General features: G+C 40.2%; 2 protein-coding genes across 8 annotated transcripts in view; both read left to right on the top strand.

The window, feature by feature from the left end:
• slc12a7b (solute carrier family 12 member 7b) overlaps nucleotides 1-15,349 on the top strand; it is a 67,557-nt gene extending 52,208 nt beyond the window's left edge. For 3 of the 7 annotated variants that reach the window (XM_066683639.1, XM_066683641.1, XM_066683645.1), the window contains exons 15-26: nucleotides 103-222; nucleotides 407-511; nucleotides 1,661-1,829; nucleotides 3,305-3,500; nucleotides 4,086-4,252; nucleotides 4,485-4,616; nucleotides 4,900-5,007; nucleotides 5,651-5,767; nucleotides 6,897-7,072; nucleotides 9,513-9,527; nucleotides 11,304-11,437; nucleotides 11,761-15,349. In XM_066683639.1, coding sequence (XP_066539736.1) covers nucleotides 103-222; nucleotides 407-511; nucleotides 1,661-1,829; nucleotides 3,305-3,500; nucleotides 4,086-4,252; nucleotides 4,485-4,616; nucleotides 4,900-5,007; nucleotides 5,651-5,767; nucleotides 6,897-7,072; nucleotides 9,513-9,527; nucleotides 11,304-11,437; nucleotides 11,761-11,852 — 1,531 coding nt within the window. In that variant the 3' untranslated portion in view covers nucleotides 11,853-15,349. The remainder of the gene's footprint in view (nucleotides 1-102; nucleotides 223-406; nucleotides 512-1,660; nucleotides 1,830-3,304; nucleotides 3,501-4,085; nucleotides 4,253-4,484; nucleotides 4,617-4,899; nucleotides 5,008-5,650; nucleotides 5,768-6,896; nucleotides 7,073-9,512; nucleotides 9,528-11,303; nucleotides 11,438-11,760) is intronic. The other 4 variants (XM_066683642.1, XM_066683644.1, XM_066683640.1 and 1 more) reach the window with 3 other exon arrangements.
• Nucleotides 15,350-17,714: 2,365 nt separating this feature from the next.
• Nucleotides 17,715-21,748, top strand: part of gfod1 (glucose-fructose oxidoreductase domain containing 1) — a 35,428-nt gene continuing 31,394 nt past the window's right edge. The window contains exon 1 of the mRNA XM_066683364.1: nucleotides 17,715-18,494. Coding sequence (XP_066539461.1) covers nucleotides 18,242-18,494 — 253 coding nt within the window. The 5' untranslated portion in view covers nucleotides 17,715-18,241. The remainder of the gene's footprint in view (nucleotides 18,495-21,748) is intronic.

The following is a 21,748-nucleotide window of genomic DNA, read 5'->3' as shown; positions in this document are numbered from 1 at the left end:
TTCTCTTAATTATGTATATTAAATAGTAAATAGTACTTGATTCTAGGAAGCATTTAATATAATCATTCATGTAGCACTCACATTTTCTTTCTTGTCCAACAGGGCACTGTCCTTCCTGGGCATGAGTCTGTGTCTGGCCTTGATGTTCATCTCTTCCTGGTATTATGCACTGGTGGCCATGCTTATTGCTGGCTGTATCTACAAGTACATTGAATACAGAGGGTGTGTAGTGTCTATAATTTTGCACACAAAATTTCTTAAAGAACTGTAATTGACTCCAATAGTGAGATCAGAGTTTTACACCTCTGATGTAAGTTTAATTGATCAGGTTAACTGTTGTGTTTTATATGAACAGAGTAAGATTAGGCATGAATAGCACAATATATTTTTTTGTGTGTGTGTACAGAGCTGAAAAGGAATGGGGTGATGGGATCCGTGGACTGTCGCTAAATGCAGCTCGCTATGCGCTCATTCGGCTGGAGGAAGCACCTCCCCATACCAAGAACTGGAGGTAAGAGAAAACAGCATGGCTAATGTTTGTCTAATTTTTATGCAGTGCTTGCCAGTGTGCCGTAATGAGAGTGAATATAAGTGTAGTTCCTAATGTGAATGAACTAGGCTCTGCTTCATACATCATGATGGCTTTCATGGGGACATTTTCATCTCCACACACACACACACACACACACACACACACGTATAGTAATGTGGTAATTCTCATCTACTTTCTCTTTACTCTTTTCTCTTTCATCTACTTTACTCCTCAGATTATAGTCTCCCCATTTGCCACCTGTATAATCCAGAGAGAATTACTATTTGATTTACCCCTGAGGCCTTGCTAATCCTGAATGGAATAAATAACACCCACATGGAATACATAAATACATAAATTTGCAAACCTTAAGAATACCGCTGTCTGGAAGATTCAGGGGAAAAAAGGTTCTTCTTCTCAAACCAGTATTCAGAGCGTTACACTAATCTGCCAAGAAAAACTTATTATGCCATCTGGCTGAGTGCAGAAGGTCCTGTGTTTAGGCGGCACCTTTGTCCTGCTGTATTCTCAGTGTTCCCTAAGCCTCTTTACCTGGCTCTGTGCCACAATACAGACAGATTGAATTTGCTGTTGGTCTTTGTATAAATTCCTGCTTAAAAAATATGTTTTTATCCCATCTCCAGATTGTTTACCTTGTAGCATTACAGCTTGCGAAATTCTTACTGAGAAAAACAGGATCATTTTCTTATCATAAAGAGGGCTTTTAAATCTTGTGCCACAGCGTTTCATACATAGAGCTATTACATTCTATTCCACAGATACATTCCAGCCACAGATGATGGGTACTGCCCACTCTTAATTCTTAGAGCACAACATTATTCACATTAAAGCACTCTCTATATGGTACATATAGTTCTAAATAATCTTTTAATCCTGCGCCTGTCCTCTTAAATCAGTACCATTGCATTTTCAGACATTAGAAACTCGGGATTCATTTTAATTACAGGGATAGAAAAGCAGTAAATCAGTTTTGTGAATTAAGCATCTGTTTGTTTAATACATGTAAAAAGAAAAAAAAACTACAAAAGCAGAAATACATGCGTTTAAAAATATGGAGACTGAAGTATGATGGCAGTCATGTGTTTCTCCTCTGTTGTGCTCTCTAAGGCCCCAGCTGTTGGTTCTGCTAAACCTGGACTCAGAGCTGCGTGTTAAGCACCCTCGACTGCTGTCCTTCACCACGCAGCTCAAAGCAGGCAAGGGCCTTACCATTGTGGGCTCTGTGCTTGAGGGCACATACCTTGCCAAAGAAACTGAGGCCAAGAAAGCCGAACAGGTACGATTTCAAATCTTATTCCACTGTAGCCTGAGAACTTTATAATTTGGAACTATTGGAAAAAAAAAAAAAAAAAAACTCAAAATTTCCCAGTCCAAATAATGCATATAAGCAAATTAAGCTTCAAAGCAAACCCATTTTTATTAGCTTTTGCTAGTTTTATATCAGAAACACCCCCACATTCCCATATCCTCACCTTTTTTGAGGCCCAATATAGTCATGTACAACATGGTCATGTACAAATACTAGTCTTGAAAGCACAAGTCTTTACAATGGGCAGCACATTAAGAAATCTTTAAGTGTAAGTTATAAAGAGAGTTTGGAATATGGTCATGGAAAATATAAATTAAACAAATGCAAGTGTATAATATAATAAATTAGAAATGGTGGGCATAGACTTTACTCCCATAATTACATATCTCTTATATTAATTTCACCATAGTTAGTGGATAGTAATCCTAGACCTTAAACCCCGGGAAATAAACCCTGTGATTGCTTTATAATTAGGTTAATGTTGGTCACATAATTTGCAGCTATAAATATCTACACTGTCTTTACCAGTATTTCTTTTTCAGTTTATATTAAACAAGCATTCCCTCACCAGTCACAAAATTAGAATTATTTTCATTCCCTTGTAGCTTTAAAAAATGTGTACACTTCCATATTACTCTGATTTTCTTTGAATCTGAGTGACCTAGCCAGCAATAGCTAAACTGCCCTGTGAAGGACTGGCGCCCCCTCCAGGGTGTATTCCCGCTTTGCGCCCAATGATTCCAGGTAGGCTCTGGACCCACCGCAACCCTGAACTGGATAAGGGTTACAGATAATGAATGAATGAATTTCTGATCAAGAATTATAGTTTTATACAGGGAGATGTCAGTCAAACAGCCTTATTAGTACAGTTCATTCATAGACCTGATCAGCTGCTCAGAAAATGTAGCTTTTTTTTTGTTTTTGCTTTGTGTTTTGCCTTCAGTGTATGTACCTAACATTTTTTTTACTATATTTTTCTGGTATAGGCCTTCACTACTCACTTCCACTACTCATCATACATTTTATGGGCAGCTTAAGTCAGGGAAAACTCTAAACTGTCTGGAAATGCTCAAAAATATGTTTAGGAAATGTTGCGTGGTTCAGTTTCAACCATGTGAAAGGCTGGCACCTGCAGGCTGTAAAAAGAACTGCAGCTTTTAGCCTTTCTGTATATTCATATACTGAGGTCAGTCCTATAAAGGCTGTATGCCAGGTTGTTTAATTAGAATATCGAAAAAGATGTTTATTTAATATCACATTGCTGGGAGTTATCTTGAAAAATGTTCTTATCACACACATTATCTGTTTATTTTAGCTGGTCTTATCAGAGAGCACACAGTAGCACATGCAAGTACTTACTGAGCTGATGCAGAATTCAATGTCGTGCCTAGAGCCCTGATAAGTATTCTGCATCACAGAATTGTATGTTCTGTACTTCGTAGAACATCAAGGTGGCTATGAGTTCAGAAAAGACAAAAGGCTTCTGCCACGTCGTGGTGTCATCCAACCTGCGGGACGGCATCTCACACCTCACCCAGTCGGCTGGTCTCGGCGGCATGAAGCACAACACAGTACTGATGGCTTGGCCTGGCTCATGGAGACAGTCCAATGATGCTCTTTCATGGAAAAGCTTCATAGGTTAGCATCTAGCATGCTGTGTTACTTGTGGTTCCATTAATAAAATATCTTGTATAAGATTTGTTATCTTTTTATTGGTACAATCATTTTTGTAATTAGATACAAATCACATTATGAAGTTGGCTTTAAACTCGCTCACTCACCCTCTCGTTTTTGGTAGGCGAAATATTTTCTACCTGGGGGCGCCATTGGCAGTCATAGCAAAGAGCATTGGTTTGCATTTATAGCACATGCATTATTTTTATGAACAATATGAATTAATAAATTGTAGATATAACTAAAGTCATGTCTGGTGTCCAGAAAACACATTTCTGCACATATATTATAAAATTATAGTTTATTGAATATATTTGCATATTTAAAAAAGTGTTGTTTGTTATTAATTTCTTTGTATTGATAATTTGAACATGTAAATATCACAGAACACACATTAGAATCAATTTCCAGTTTTATTTCAAGTTTTATTATTGACACAGATCCATACATTGATTTCAATTTTTCAGCTGTAGATTTTATGGAGTGCATTTAATATAAATGCATCTATTTATAAAACTGAAAATGTCTCTCTCCTTCTGTCATATTCAGAGACTGTTCGAGAGACCACAGCAGCACACCAGGCTTTGCTGGTCGCTAAAAATGTGGACAACTTCCCTCAGCAGGACAGACTGGGAGAGGGCACCATCGACGTGTGGTGGATCGTTCATGATGGAGGAATGCTCATGCTGCTGCCCTTCCTGCTTCGCCAGCACAAGGTACTCCACAAAGGCTTGGTCAAAGAAGTCAAACAGGGACTGATACAAGAAGCTTTGCTGATGTAAATCTATTGGTTGTAGCTATGTATTGTATCTGTGTTAGATACCAATTAATCTGTCTTCTATTACTGTCTTCCTTTTCCAATTTCTTACTACCTCTTCATTTCCTCTCTCTCTCTCTCTCTCTCCCTCTCTCTCTCTCTCTCTATCCTTCCCTCTCCCTCTCACAAAGGTGTGGAGAAAGTGCAAGATGCGTATCTTCACTGTAGCTCAGATGGATGACAACAGCATTCAGATGAAGAAAGACTTGCAGATGTTCCTGTATCACCTTCGGCTAGATGCAGAGGTTGAGGTTGTGGAAATGGTGAGACAGCTGTTTTGTATCTGTTGCATTTTCAGTTCAAGTAATCCACCGGCCGTGAATGTGGATTAGTTGTTCTAAGAAGAAGAAGGATGATATTGATCTTCTGTTCAAATCTGTTTGCAGCTTTTTCTTTCAGCATGTGCTTGTGTCTGTATGTTTGGCTATTCAAATGACATCATTTCTACGGGATTTACTCTCTCTCTCTCTATATATATATATATGGAAAAGTATTTTAATAATGATTTACTTGTTCTTACATTTGCCTGTTTGTTTACGCCAACAGCATGATAGTGATATATCAGCTTTCACTTATGAGAAGACCCTGGTCATGGAGCAGCGTTCACAGATGCTAAAACAGATGCAGCTGTCCCGGACTGAGCGAGAGAGAGAGGTGATGTTCTTGTCATTTACGTCTCATTTCACTTTTATGTACAGATATAGGGGTAGGAATTGCTGCAAGTGTTAACACGGTACTTGATATTCAAACATCTTTGATAAGCCTTACCCCTAGTGTCAGCAGAAAGGAGTTGTGTCATCTTATGGATCAAAAAAGAAATGTGTTTTGTTTATCTGTTAGTCTGTTAGTCCGATAATGCATAACAAAAATTAAAATACACATGGCACCATGTATCAGTTCTATTTGAAATTGTAGAATTTTAATTAAAATCAAAAGTATTTTATATTCCTACCTATGAGCTTTGCACGATACTGTTCTAAATCAGTGAACTGAAGTGCAAACATACCAGCACCGACTGTTATTAACTCTCTGATTGGCATTATCTGTTTATTATAATATTTAATTCATTTTGTCATTGTACATCATATAGTTGAACTGAACCAAGTAATTTTGGCAACATGGACATAGTCTTTGGTCTTTATTTTTGCACTCACAACTCACACACAGAGCCCAGATACATACAAAATTAGAGGCCTCAGCATATAGCCATGAGGCATACCACTGATAAGCCATATGACCTGTGGACCCTCATCTCCTGTATTGCTGCCACTGTGGGGAATGACACTTACCCCATCAGATTCAGAGCATCACTGACGAATCTCGTAGCTCCATTCGGAGGAAGAACCAAACTGGAGCCGAGTGCTCAGGCTTGAGTAACCAGTGTGCCCCACTGGAGGACGAAATGGACAATGAGGTAGTTAATACAAAAACTATGCTCCAGAGATCACTACCCTGGATCCAGCACCCGCAGTTACAGAGCCAAAGATAAGGGCAGAGAGCCTTGCCTAAAATGAAATAGCTTGAGGTAAACATGTTTGAACGGCATGTTAGGGCTATCCTATATGCTGCTTTTTAATTGTTATTGCAGTGCAACACTTGTAAACACTGACAGGTGTCATCAGACAGTGATGGCATCCATGTGGCTCTGTAACTGTTAAGGTGTGTACAGCCTGCATCACAGATATTGTGCATGGTGGCCTCCTCTTCCTTGTGAGCCCCTTGTTGACATGATTCCCTGACCCACTCCATGTTTACTGTTTGCTGCATTTACCATAGTATTTCTTTTAGCCTCAAGGAAGTAGTGAATTTTAGTTTGCATTTTAGAAACGTATTGCTGTTTTTTTTTCACATTTTATTCACCATTGATACACATCTCATTGCACATCTCATTGCATGATATAACATTTTCACAAGCAATTCAGAGACTAATAGAGCTGCATGTTGCTAATAAATGTAGAATTCAAAATTATTAATGAATGTATACATTAATTTGGACACTCAGGGTCAGATTATGTTTTATTTTATTTTAAATTGAACAAATAAGTATTTGGACTCAAAATATAAAGCAAAAATAAATTATTACATGTGTTAACTGTGCTGCACATTATTAAAAATCTGTTCAGAAGATTTACCAGAAGGGTTCAGACTCTGGCTAAAGCACAGCTTAGTGATGTTCATATGAAAAATATATTACAACTAAATTCACAAAGATATATTTCAAAACAAGGCATATTGTTTAATAAATTATTAAGATTTATATAAATAACATTACATTTGCGTCACTCTTTAGACTGTCAGTGTGAACTCTGCTCCCAGTTTTCAATTTTACTAACGCCACATATCAGCTTTAAAGAAACGTGACCCAGAAATTCATGGAAAATGTGAATAAGAACAAAAAATTGCTCCTTGAGATGGAACAAAGAACATAACCTAGGAGTTCTTGTGAGGAACTAAGACTCAAAGGGGAGCAGTGTTCATGTATCAAGGTTTATTAGGCTGTCTAATGTCTGTTAACTGATCTACTGGTGCTGATCATTCCTCAGGCCCAGCTCATTCATGATAAGAACACCGCATCCCATGCAGCTTTAAATGACAAGGCTGATGCTACTCCTGACCGGGTCCACATGACCTGGACCAAAGAGAAATTATTCACTGAACGCAATCGCAACAGAGAGCCGAATGCTAGCATGGGTGTACGGGATCTTTTCAACATGAAACCGTGAGTACACACCCCCAAAATTCAGTGTTGTGGATCCGTAAATATGCATAAGCACAGCCTGCACATATTGTATTGTAAATACACAGCTGGGTTAGATTTTCAAATGTGTGAATGCACGTGTCCTGCAGACTTGATGTATCCCAGGTTGGCACTACTTTGTGGGATCCTGTTGAAAATTATTATTTTTTTTAATTTACTGGAACTTTCCTGAAATTATAGGACTTTTACTACTTTTTCACCACTTTAAATAAATCATACACTGGTTCCACAAAGCAGTGCTAAAGCCCTGTTAGAATTGGGACAGACCTCATTCTGTTCAAGTATTTGCAGTATTTGACATATTAGATCAAGTGCAATGATTAATTGCATGTTGTAATTATTAAAGGGGTACAAGCTTTGTCCCATGGAGTCCTATCGGATCCCTTAAATTAAAGGGGAATTTCACTGATGTATGTCATACAACTGCATTTTGATATGAGATGGTGCAGTGTAGAGAAACCATCTCCTCTGAGATTTATTTGCAGTGTTGACAACAGTAAAATTTTGTTTTTCTCTGGAGCATATTCTCTCCTCACCGTTCTCTCCATATCTCTCTGAATAATTAGACAGATCAGATATCATCGAGTAGTTTTTAGAGGCATTTAATTCTTCTGAAGCTTTTCACCACGTCTGTATAAAAGTCTGACTTTTAATTGGACATTTCTCATCAAGTTATTCTTAGTCTGTTCCCCTTTAAACCCATACATTCTTCAAAATCAGTAAATACTTCAAATATGGACATTGGTCTTAAAGAGGTTTGCATGCTTATGTATATACGAGCCTTGAAAGCTCTGTTTGTGTTTTTTTTATGAAAGGACACAGCCTGCATGATACACTGAGGGTTGGGCTGGCACCTAAGGGAATATCCGAGCCGCCTGTCTTTAAACAGCATGGCCCAGTGTGTAGGCACATTGTCTGGACTAACTGTCTGGTCATCTTCTCGCCATGTGTCCTGTGTCTCTGTGTTGCTGGATAAACCTCCAAACAGACAACACCCACTGAGAATAGTCCATTTGCTTTCATGGAAAACTAGAGGCAGGACTGAAGTTTTGAATAGATTTATTATTAAAATGTATAGGAAAATTAATCATATTTTTTAAAGATAGGGTTTTTAGATTAACAAGTCATTTATAATGAATAACAACAATAGGAGGGCTTCAGAAACAATGGATTGTCTGTCTTCTATCAGTTAAGGCATGTGACATCATTCTAATCACTTAACAATTATGTCAAGACAGGAATGGGTATTATCTGTTTAGTTGGTTTGATTATTTTCATTTTTATGTCAGTTTGATTAAAAAAAAACAACTAGCAGCATGAAACTTCACTAAAATATTTCTTTCATAAGAAAGAAAAGTTAAATAAATTTTGATGCAATGAATCCTAAACCCCTTCCTGATGATTCAGTGCTTCCTAAACCAAGCGATAGAGATTCAGTGCTTCCCAAACCAACGATAGAGATTCAGTGCTTCCCAAACCAACGATAGAGATTCAGTGCTTCCCAAACCAAGCAATAAAGATTCAGTGCTTCCCAAACCAACGATAGAGATTCAGTGCTTCCCAAACCAATGATAGAGATTCAGTGCTTCCCAAACCAAGCGATAGAGATTCAGTGCTTCCCAAACCAACGATAGAGATTCAGTGCTTCCCAAACCAACGATAGAGATTCAGTGCTTCCCAAACCAAGCGATAGAGATTCAGTGCTTCCCAAACCAATGATAGAGATTCAGTGCTTCCCAAACCAACGATAGAGATTCAGTGCTTCCCAAACCAATGATAGAGATTCAGTGCTTCCCAAACCAATGATAGAGATTCAGTGCTTCCCAAACCAACGATAGAGATTCAGTGCTTCCCAAACCAATGATAGAGATTCAGTGCTTCCCAAACCAACGATAGAGATTCAGTGCTTCCCAAACCAAGCGATAGAGATTGTGCTTCCCAAACCAAGCGATAGAGATTGTGCTTCCCAAACCAACGATAGAGATTCAGTGCTTCCCAAACCAAGCGATAGAGATTGTGCTTCCCAAACCAACGATAGAGATTCAGTGCTTCCCAAACCAAGCGATAGAGATTCAGTGCTTCCCAAACCAAGCGAAAGAGATTCAGTGCTTCCCAAACCAAGCAGTAGAGATTCAGTGCTTCCCAAACCAAGCGATAGAGATTCAGTGCTTCCCAAACCAAGCGATAGAGATTCAGTGCTTCCCAAACCAACGATAGAGATTCAGTGCTTCCCAAACCAACGATAGAGATTCAGTGCTTCCCAAACCTATTCTGAATGTAGCTGAGAGGAGCATTAAGTTATTGTCTGTGCATTACTGAGGTGGTTGGCCTGTCCTTGTGAAAGGTTTGCAGAAACATCTAAGTCTGTCTCTGTTGTTTTGTCCTGTTTTCCTCCTTCTAGAGAGTGGGAGAGTCTGTAAGTGCAATTTATCTATATCATAGGCTGTGTCTCTGTGTGTTTTGTACTAGTTGTCCTGTCTTTTCCTCCCGTGACCATTCAAAACACTCAGAGAGAATGTGTTTGTGTGTGTGTGTTTGTGTGTGTGTGTGTTTGTGTGTGCATGCAGGACTTTATTGCTTCCATCAGTGCTTATATTAAGAGCTGTAATACGTTTCTATTTAGTGTGTACTTTGGTGTCAGTCAACACAACATGTGCTTTACAAACCACAACAACCTGTGTCAACTTTTTTAGCAAATATACAGATGCAAGTTGATCTAACTTATGAAACAGGGCTAGGTTTCCCAAAAGCATCTTAGAACCAAGAAGATTACTAAGTGGTAGTGTGAGCATCACGCTGAACACTCCCTCTTAGGATGATCTTAACACTAAAATGTTTTTGGGTCCAGTTCATTTGACAGCAGGTGAAAAACCTTCTGCCTTTACCTGTATTTAAAAATAGCTTAAATCATAGCTCCTGATATCTTAATGACAGTCTTACTTTGTATGAGAGCTAGTGTAAGATTCTGGTTGTATGTTTAACACGTGGAAGAAAGAATGCACATTGTGATATTGACATCAGGGTGTGAAGAACAGCATGTGCTTTGACTGAGCGGCTTATGTTTGTGTGTATTTATTGACAGTTTGCATTAAGGCCATGTGCATATCATGCTGTTCAAACCAATCCTTACTGCTGTGCATTCTAATTTTATGATGCGTTTGACTAGCTTAATGCATATAGATGAAAGGAATAATTTCTGCTTTTAAGTTGTTTATTTTTAATTATTATTAATTTTTGCCAAAACCCTATGTGCCATATTGATTTATACATTTTATCAAAACTTTCATCTTTATAATTGGTGTATGCCAGGAGTTGTACTGTGTGTAAACAGGATCCTACAGAAGCATTGACACAGGTGAAGTATTGTAGTTTTTGCAAGTGAATGGGTGATAAACCACTGTGCTCAATACAGTGACAAATAAATTAATTTACTTGTTAAACCCTAGCATCATGCTTTGAGATAGCAGGAGCCCGGCTAATCTTGTCTAACTATAAGGTTCAATGAACGATGAACATATACTTCATTAGAAGGTGAAAATATTTACAAAAATCATCTTTACCAATAAGAGCGGCACGGTGGTGGAGGTTGTGGGTTCGATTCCCGCTCCGGGTGACTGTCTGTGAGGAGTTGGTGTGTTCTCCCTGTGTCCGCGTGGGTTTCCTCCGGGTGCTCTGGTTCCCTCCCACAGTCCAAAAACACACGTTGGTAGGTGGATTGGCAACTCAAAAGTGTCCGTAGGTGTGAGGGTGTTAGTGAATGTGTGAGTGTGTGTTGCCCTGTGAAGGACTGGCGCCCCCTCCAGGGTGTATTCCTACCTTGCGCCCAATGATTCCAGGTAGGCTCTGGACACACCGTGACCCTGAACTGGATAAGGGTTACAGTGTTGGAAGGGTGTTGCATACCATCTACACAGATCTGGGCAGTTAGTGCTCTCCTCCAAACAGCACTTATAATCACAATTGACCCAATAAACCCAGCAGGAGTTTGTATATTGATTAACAATATAAACTGTAAGAATTTTATGCTTCTCAACTGGGAAGAGCATTGGACTGAAATCAAGATAAATATAAACTGAGTGTGGTTTGTAGGGCCGAGGTCCCTGTGGTTAGCATCTGTGGTTTATCTCCCATTCTCTCAGCATTTCAGAAAGATGATAACAATTCCCATTGTTTTACATGCTTTTATAAACAGCAACCAGTCTAACGTGCGTCGCATGCACACTGCTGTGAAGCTGAACGAGGTGGTGGTGAACAAGTCCCAGGGAGCTCAGCTGGTCCTCCTCAACATGCCTGGGCCACCAAAGCACCGGGGTGGAGATGAAAACTGTATCCTTATGCCTATAGCGTACAGTAGCATTACAAATGCCATGTGTTTAAAATACCAATGTAGAATCATTTCTAATTACATTTAATTAACAACAGCAGCTGAGTTCAACTCAGTAGATTAGTGCTTTTAATAAAAACCCAGTGATAAATAGTGAATCAATATTCAGACTTGACTTCATTATGTTGATTGTGATTTGTTCTGCAAGTCTTGCCCAACAGTGTAAGAGACTCTGTGATTGAACTCATTTCCGAGCAGAGCATGGATCAGCCAGACCTCCAGTGGCATGATTAAACATTATTGTTTCTTGAATCATCTGCCTCAGATATGGAGTTCCTGGAGGTATTGTTAGAAGGTCTCAACCGGGTCCTGCTGGTGCGTGGCGGTGGCCGGGAGGTTATCACCATCTACTCATAAACACCCTCGCTGTCCCTGGTGCTCTTTGAATAGAGTCATATTTTTTTGACAGCACGGCCGGGTGTTTGTGGCGAAGCCGGTATTGGGTTAGTGGCATTATAGAGGGCTGCGGTGTGTCTGGAGAGACTCTGCCTTTGGGAACAGAAAGCCAAGGGAGACCACCAAAGACATTTCAGGCAAGAGGCAGGACCACCACACGCCACAGGACGAAGCAGCATTTCGACACTTTAATTTGCGCTTGTTGACTGTGTTTTTATTGTGTGATATGTTTGTTCCTTGTTGATTTACTCCCTGCCATCCGTGTTTGTTCAAGTTCAGTGAAGGATTTTTCATTTCAGCAAACTGTATGCAGCAGTGTATGTCATCTGTTGTTTGTTTTATTCATTTGTAATGGTGTTGTGAAGGAATGGATTTACACAAGGTGCACATGGCCTGGTTTTAACTGTTAAAGGGCCATGGACTGCTCTGATTCGTCTTTTTTTTTTGCCATTTCCACATTTTCTGTGAGTTTTTGTCCTGAAAGGCAGGATTCCTGTCTCTGTTTTGCTGCTCATCATAAGGGCAGTGTTAAAGCACTCTGCAGAGGGAGAAGCGTGCACTACAGCAGCACTCAGTGTAGATCTTGAGGCCAAGCACAGCTGCTCCCAGGCCTCATACAAAGTTTCTGGTCTGAAAACAGTTCTTTTTTTGCATATATATATACACCCAGTGATGCTGTGTTATATGTTGCCATGGAGAGAATCATCCCTACGTATAGTCGAATCATACATTGGGTAGCATTCAGTTTATCCTGATGTTCTGTCAGTGACTCTTTACTTGTGATCTATATCAAAGACTCAGAAGCTGAGGTTCAGACTCAAAAATCAAGGGAGTATTTAATTGTGTTCCTGGCAAGTGCTAGTTGTGTTATGATTGTTAGAGGCCTAAAAGTAAGTGTGTGTGTGTGAATGGTTGTATGTGTTTGTATCAAGAAAAGTAAGGGATGTTGTTTTACTGAATACTATTTAATTGGATTTGTGCAATAATATTTGTTCCTTCATCGCATCACTAACATATCGTTGTCTTCAGTGTCCAGTCACGTAGAAGTTTTGTATTGTAGTTCTTTGTGGTAATGTAATGCCATCCGTGCTCCAGGAAAATAGCCATAGCATCAATGCTTTAAGAACATTGACAATCTCTGACCTCTGTAGATTTGAAGTCACATAATATGAATCCTTCAGGGTTTGGATTGCTGGAAGACCAAGCAAACCCTGCGGCTTTCTCAAACATTATCACAGTCTTCGCAACCTAACTGTCACTGTTGATGCTAAGACAACACATTAGATTCTGCAGTGCCACTATGGAAGGGCCAGCAGCGTTATTGTTCACTGTGTATTTCAAACATATTTGAGACCAGCATGACAGTAATTCACAAAGCTTTAGACTGCAGTTTCCGCAGGGTCATGGCATGCTTGGGCATAAGAACCAAAGCTACATTTCACTTATTTTTGAAAGAGCTCGTTTAGCTTCTGCCTTTACATCCATAGGTTAGATCTACAAGGTGATACCCTTTTAATGGTAAGAGAATAAACTTGTGTTACTGCTACTGGATGTTTTAGATGTGGAGCACTGACAATCTTAGAGTAGAGCTTATAAGGCTTGTGTTCATTCAGGCTGCAGGTCATTCAAGGGAAGCCACTCTGAGAGCTGAGTTGTCACACCCTTTTCATAGCATGAGCTCAGTTTGCAAATGTAAGGAGCAGATTCATAGGAAATCTTGTTTTGTTTAAGATAACAAGCTGTTACTGAATAAGGAAATACTGTTCTTTATTGATTTGTTCCCTTGAATGAGTACTTCTAGGTTTTAAAGTTAAGTTAAGTTTTTAATCTAATATTTTTGTGTAAAAAAAAAAAAGATTTTTGTGCCAAAAAAAAAAATTGATTTTTTTTCCTTTTGCAAGCCTTTGTGGCTCAATGCTCTGTTGTTTTACCTAAATGTTACTTCATTTATCCTAGGCTTTTCATAGTGAACCCACAATGAATTATCAGTGGCTGTAAACAATTATAAATATATCTGTTCCATTTCCACAATCGCCAGTTTTGTTTGTTTTTTTTGGTCTATTCTATATATAAAATGAAAGAAAAGAGTAATTCTTGACGATCACCCCCCCCCCCCCAGGTCTCTGGCCTCTTTTGGCCCAGAGTGGCCTCGTTTCAGATGCAGTACACGCCTGTATGTTGGAAAAGGGACACCTCAGTGTATATATTTGGACAGTTTATTTTAAATGTTTTTTTTTTTGTTTTCTTAGCTGTGCAGTATTTTGTAACCAGATCATTGTATTTTTCTACAGTACGATGTGATGTCATCTTAGGAGCAGCTACAGGAATTGAATTTTAAGAAAGGACTTGGCTTAAATGGGATTCTTTTTCTGTGGAGTTTACCATCGATACCTACTCATGCACCAGTGTACGTAGTCCTCCTGTGTTGTCTGTGGTCTCTAAGTGTTTGAATTTAGTAGAACTTATATTTTATATGAGGAGGAGAAGAGTGTGTATGGTTTTTATGCTTTTTTTCCCCTCTCAACCCATTGGAATCATAATAGTTTTTCTTAAAAACTTTTTAAAAAAAACTACACTGGGAGAACTCTTCTGTTATGGGACCATGGCAATAAATGGGTAACAGATATGTTACAAACACTGTTATCAGAATTTCCTGCTTCTCATCACCAAAGATTTAGTGTGGAATAACAGCGAGGCTCCAGCTGTTTCTCAAGCCTAGGCAGGAACAGCGTGACTCGAGCTGATGATGATGAAGGGCCAGAAAATCAGGGCTTGCGAGGAATGACAAATATACACTACTGTGCATAAATCAGAGACCACTCCTTCGTTTAATTTCCAGTCAAACTGGCATTAAGAACAAGTTCAGAAATATTCCTCAGAAAAATGGCCTGAAAAGTTAATAACACGTGTTGAATGACCGTGTTTGTCAATCAAATTTAAATTAACGAAAAGTGGTTTTATACTTTAGCAAAATCCTTTATAGTAAATGTTGTGGGTTTATGTGATTACCAGCTCACTGCTCACTGTGATTACAGAGCTGGGGTTACCAAGTCTGTGCAATGGTAGTTTCTGGTCTAGTACTTCTTAATATGTTGAAAGAATGTGTGTTCAGTTCAGAGTGCTATCTGTATGAGAGAAATTATTTGTGTGTGTGTGTGTGAACGTACGTGTGTGAATATGTGTGTACCCATTTGTCAGAGAACAAGAAATAAAATAGGTCTAGAAACTAATTTCATTTGAGGATCCAAAAATCCTGTCTCTTTGAATCATAGGGGAACACTCCTTTTCTTAGATCAGTTTTTCTCGACCAAAACCCATATAAGCCTTGTTCGTCAAATGACTTTCAGTTCCGGCATTCAACAGCAGCACATTTTGTAGGATGTTACTTGTGAATGCACGTATAGTGGAGAAGAACCCCTTAAGTTACATTTGTGCCTCTGAGTCATTTAAATAAAAGTGCTGATAAACAAATATGGTCTTCTTTTGTTTTTTTAAGGTGTTATCAGAAGTATTGTTCATTTCTGTCAAACTGAAATGGTAGTTCACATATATTCCTGCTCCGGGTGACTGTCTGTGAGGAGTTTGGTGTGTTCTCCCAATGTCCGCGTGGGTTTCCTCCGGGTGCTCTGGTTTCCTCCCATGGTCAAAAAACACACGTTGGTAGGTGGATTGGCAACTCAAAAGTGGCTGTAGGTGTAAGTGTGTGTCGCCCTGTGAAGGACTGGCGCCCCCTCCATGGTGTGTTCCTGCCTTGGGCCCAGTGAATCTGGGTAGGCTCCGGACCCACCGCCACCCTGAACTGGACAAGCGGTTACAGACAATAAATGAATGAATTCCTCAGTTGGACGTAACTGTGTTACATAGGATTACAGCATTGTTGCTGGGTGACTTTGTTTTCACAGTGACACCTAATGATTTAAAAACACAAGAAGCACTGCTGTGTTTTTATAAATCACATCACCATGGCACTTTGAACAACCTAGCATCCATTTGAGAAACCATAGCCCTGGGATAATAAGAACCCCCTAGGCAGACTCCAGCAACCCCCCTGGGTTACCACTGCAACCAAATGGCAACCCCATAGCAGTCCAGAGGACATTATGAATTTATCTTCACGCAATTCATCTACATTTCTCACCTTTATCAGAGCGGTTTATTGTGTACAAAAGGGGCTTAAAGTCAGAAATCCTAGATATTTGAATCCGTGCATTAGAGACCGCTCTGTCAAAGCAGAAAGGCTCAGCCATGGTAGTGACTGCTTATTTCATTCATGGTGCATTTTCAAGCTTATAAACAACACCAGATGGAAATGCTAATAAGGTTAAACGCTTGTTTTATTTTTTAACTGAATGGGGTCTTTAATGAAATGTGTGAAAGGATTAAACAAACCCCTGTATCTTACAATCAGACCAAACAGTTTGCTTGACTTTTGAAAATATTGAAATTTAGGGGATAAATTAAAGCACAAAACACTGAAAAAGAAGATGTACAGATAGAGACAGAGACAATGAAGTATAAGAAACAGTGTAGGTGATAAACCTTGAACTGAACAGATTAATGCCATGCAGAATCGGTTTGAAAGATACGACTTGTATTTGATGTCACTAACTCTACACCAGGTGGCGCAACATACACTGACATTGACAATTAGGGACGTGGTCCTTTATTTAAAATAGAAATTGACAGGCACATAGCAACCTAGCTTTGTGTCTGGCTCGGAGAGAGGTTTTATTTTTCTCTTCTAATCTCATATCTGTCTTGCCACAACTAAAGATTCAGATAATATTTATTTTCAGGTTCTCGGGTTCATCGAAAGCCACTGGTAAACATTCGGTGGCTCTCTGCTAAGCCTAAATATCACAATGCTAATGTGCTGTTTTTTTTTTCTTCCTTAGATAAGGCATCAGGTTATCTGTAGAGGCCTTAGGGCTGATTTGACCTTTAAACCCCAGGTTCAGGGATCAACAGGAAGGTTTATGTGAAGCAGAGGAGAGATTTGTAGAACTGCTCTTGTATAAATGATCACTGACCAAAGGTGGATGAACTGAACCCTGTTATTTAACCTCTTTTATACTAGCAAAGGTGCACTGGGAGTATTTGCAAGTGTACTTTGAACCTTTCTCAATGGCAGAGCTGCAGTGGTGGATCTACCTAGAACCATTGAGTACTTGGTCAACACCAGTGCACAATTAGCATATGACTGAACCAAGGAGACGTGTGAGATGTCAGGGATTTATGGGCACATTCAGCTGCCTGTATTCATTAATTCATTCATTCACTCATTATCGCTTGTCCAGTTCAGGGTTGCGGTGGCTACTTAAAAGTGTCCATAGGTGTGAATGTGCGAGTGTGTGTCACCCGGCGAAAGACTAGTGCCCCCTCCAGGGTGTGTTCCTGCCTTGTACCCAGTGATCCTACCACAACCCTGAACTGGATAAGTGGTTACAGACAATGAATGAATAAATCGATTATTTTATACCTATGCTAACCTGTAGTTTATATTTATTATTATTGTTGTTCTTTATTATTTTCAGAAATTACATTTCTCATTTCAAAGTATTTCAGAATACTGCTAAAATATTATAAAATCTTTCAAATGAGATTAATCAGGTTTAACTAACGTTGAGAGGGCGTAGTCCGACGGTTTCCAGGGGCGTGGTCACGGCGACATCTAACAGAGAGTGTAGTGGGCTGTAGTGGGGTCTCATCTGAAAAAGAATGAGAGTAAAATGTAGAGTTTACGTTTTAAAATCTCGCAACAACTTTGCAGGAGTACGGTCGATAAACTACTCCTTTAACCCTTAAGGGTTAAAAGAGGGCGGGTGGAGCTCGGGGTGTGACGTAGCAGCTCGGCTGCGGCTGCGGTGAAGTGAATGGTGGCGAGCGGACAGACCCAGTAACAACAACACAGCACTAGAGACGGACTCCGAGGAGGAGCGCCGCATTTTCACGGCTGTTGCTATAAAGGAGCTCTCTGTTTCTGCCTCTTCATTCATCTCGGAGAACCGGAGGATGTTGTAGAGCGGTAAACGAGCGGGAGCAGCCCGCGTCCTTCGCCTCAGAGACGGAGAGATAGAGTAAGAGAGATGCTGCTATGGTTCCCAACCGTTTCTCCGCGGTGAGGGTCTGACGCTGGAGTAATGGACGTGTAGCGCGGTGTTGTTGTCGCTGAAAATGTGCGGCGGCGGCTCGCTGTGTGCGGGTGGATGGCCGACCTGACAATAAGGTAGATAGACACGGGGAGACAGAGAGACAGAGACGTGTGTGTGTGTGTGTGAGAGAGAGAGAGAGAGAGAGTGAGTGAGTGAGCGAGTGAGTGAGAGAGAGAGACAGGGAGCGAGCGCGAGGCCATGCTGCCCGGTGTCGGGGTGTTCGGCACGAGCCTGACGGCGCGCGTGATCGTGCCGCTGCTGCAGAGCGAGGGCTTCTCGGTGAAGGCGCTGTGGGGCCGCACTCAGGAGGAGGCCGAGGAGCTCGCCACCGAAATGAGCGTCCCCTTCTACACCAGCCGCATCGACGACGTGCTGCTGCACCAGGATGTGGACCTGGTCTGTATCAACCTGCCCCCGCCCCTCACCACTCAGATCGCCGTCAAGACCCTCGGTGAGTGAGAAACGGGGACAAATACATCAAAACACAGTCTTTATACCAGCTTTTCCGTTTTTGTGCTTAGGAGGATACAGGGTGCCATTTCTGATGTTTTTATAAGATTCATGGACTACAGAGTGTTATGATTTAGAACAGCAATCCAGGCCAGTGCTCCTTATAACTTCAATATAAGTGGGCGGAGCTAAGATGCTGAACAGGTGGAAGTAAACATGTACGTCACAAATGCAGTGCATTCAAAGCAGGCAGTTTTACATACATTAGTTAGATACCTAGATAGCTACATACAATAGTAAATAAAGTATAAAGAGACCATTGTTGTCTCTGATGTGTGTGTGTGTGTGTGTGCCTATTGGATGCAATTGAACTCTAACTCAAAAAGGTGGGGGAACCTGGGGCAAAAAGAAATTCCAACCTACAGGGCCCTTATGTTGGACGCCCTTAACTAGGAAACGCCCTGTGCCAGTGGAACCCAAAAACGCAATTTAGAGATACAGTCATCATTTCAGTTGGTGGTTGTGTGGGCTGGGTCTGCAGTAGTCCAAGCAGACCAGTGGTGCCTACTGTGACAATAGACCCGTTTGTTGGACAGTAACTCATAGTACCTTGTTGTTGTTCACTGATCTCCTGCTCGAAGGTGGAATGCATGTTTGATCTTGTACCATTTGACAGGTATTAGCCAATGTGGACATGTTGCAGTTTAGGTGTGGCTCCAGATCTTCCTTCGCTGTGGCAATACCAGGCAAAACTTTGCATAGCCGTAAGATACTGTGTAAAGTGTACTTCTTCTTGGAAATCCGATTTGAATCTCTTAAAACAGAGAATTGAAAGAGCTCAGCTTCTTCACCACCGACAGTGTTCAGACGTGAATCAGTATTAGACGTTCGTGACATTATTTTTTCCCCTTTGTTATGAGATTTGCACCAATTCTTTTAGATCAGTGATGGTTCAAACAATCTTGCCTTTGGTGATTAGCAGGTGCAATCCCACACATCCTGTGCGGTAGACGCAGGAAAAGGTTTGTCATTCTATGTTAGCAATGCTGTGAGTTGGAGGACTAAGATCTGTAAGTGAGATACTGGTATACTGATCAGTTGTTATGGCAGGATCTCAGAAGTCCAGTGCAAGTTAATTTTATGCAGAAGAGAACTGATGTTTTCTAAGCATCAGCTGTTGTAGGAGATAAACTTCTTAACAGTAAAGCCCTTAGTTCAAATTCTGAGAGAATTCAGCCTTATCATCATCTTCTTTGCCACTTAATCCACATCAGGGTCGCAGTCAGTGTTATTATGATATGACTAATTTAACCCAGAATTCTTTTAATTTTAAGAATTTTAAGAATTATAGTCAATTAACAACACAAAATGTCTCATAACCACTTCCCTTTACAATATTTCAGGCAAAGACACACACTCACATTAAATGAGACAAATCAGCAGTCCTCCTGTAACTGTGGGATATAATACATGTATTCCACATACATGTATGTGAACCAACCAACGCAGAGCAGAGTCTCTGGCCAATGCGCATGGTGTTGCGCCAAACACAGCCCCAGAAACACACACAAACTAAGCATGTTCCTGTTTTATTTCCTATTGCTTATATTTATGAAGCTTTGTAAATGAACCAGTCAAGCTCCACTGTGCGATGACGCTGTGTTTGATGCTCTGAGCTCCTTCTTGAGTGACTGAGCCTCAACCCACCCACGGTGAAGCCACAGTTCGCACTAAAGAACCTACTCTTCTTTGGTTCCGGCTGGGAACAAATTTTTCTGGTTCACGAACCAGTTTATGTTGGTGGAAACGTGCCGAGCGAACTGGAACCGTTATTTTTCCCAGGTGGTGGAAAAGCGCTATGTGTAATATGGCTGAACAAACAGCAGAAGGTGAACTAAAATTCCTACTCGTGTATGTGTGAGTACAGAAAAAAACTCATGTTTTTGTGGAGTTTTCCATGGGTATTTTTGAGCTGTGCACTATTCATATATGTCAGACTGCTAATGGAATGACAAGACTACTTCTTGCCATGTGTCCTCATGTTTGGACTGGCTGGTGTCCCTCAAGCAGAACATTGACAGGTAGACCAACCGGTGTGCTGTAATCGCTGACAATAACAGTGGGATTCTGAGAATAATTCATCTTTAAAGCTGAGATCATGCCCATGACCCAAAAGTAACTCCTCTGGAGGTAGAACTGCATTCTGTTGAAAGTCCTGGATGCATTTAATACCTGATGAATATGTATCAATATAAACAAAAATGACATTGTTATAAATGACATTATGGTGATATATTTCAAAGTGTAATATTGGGCATGTGCTGAATGTGAACTTGAGATAATTAGTGTTTATTACCGTTGTAGTACTGGTCATAGTGCAAGATTTTTTTCAGCGTGGTTATCTGCGTGGGTAATCAAAGTTTGCTCTGGTCATATTGTGAAATACTGTATTGATAAAAGTGTCAGTTACCGTTCTGTGTCTAAGACAGAGTAAACAAGGGCTTCACTGTGAGTAGCTAAACGAACCTGCGGTCATACTAGGATGTTTAATAACACATTCAAGTGGATATTATGTCCCAGGGAAGAGGAATTTTGCCCTTACATACACATTCTCCTTCGGTATATTGTATCTAGAGAAGTGTAATAGTTTATATGGCCATCATCCTTGTAGTTAACTCAGTCTTTTGCAGCATGAAATGAAGACTGTGGATGTTCTTGAGGCTACTGGAACTGCTGGAATTCTCTCATGGATTGCATACCCCTGACAAACACACATGGAAACAGAACTTTTTCAAACATTGTCAGGATGTATGGTTATGTCACATGATCCATATTTTCACGGTGCAATGAAAAAAATGTATCGTCCAAAACAGTAACTTTTACAGGAGAAGGAATACTTAACCTCTTAGACCTCAATAGAAATGAATGTAAAAAGATATAATTCCATGTATTTTTGCATTTCTATTGGTTCATTCTTCATGAAATTTTCACACAGTGTGCTACATAACTGATTTTACTAATTATCTGTAACTTAACCGTTCCATTTCTACAACAATTCTAATATAATGATGAATAAAGTGTATAAATTGCACTTTATGATGGGGTACACAAGCAGTCACACAGCTCCAGGGTCATGGGGTTGTGGGTTCACGTCCCGGTCCGGGTGGATATCTGTGAGGAGTTCGATGTGTTCTCCCTGTGTCTGCGTGGGTTTCCTCCGGGTGCTCCGGTTTCCTCCCACAGTCCAAAAACACA

The sequence above is a fragment of the Hoplias malabaricus genome, chromosome 10 (assembly GCF_029633855.1).
Source record: "Hoplias malabaricus isolate fHopMal1 chromosome 10, fHopMal1.hap1, whole genome shotgun sequence".
In the NCBI taxonomy this organism is placed as follows: Eukaryota; Metazoa; Chordata; class Actinopteri; order Characiformes; family Erythrinidae; genus Hoplias; species Hoplias malabaricus.
Note: the sequence above shows the minus strand (reverse complement) of the source record. Positions and strands in the feature narration are given on the sequence as shown.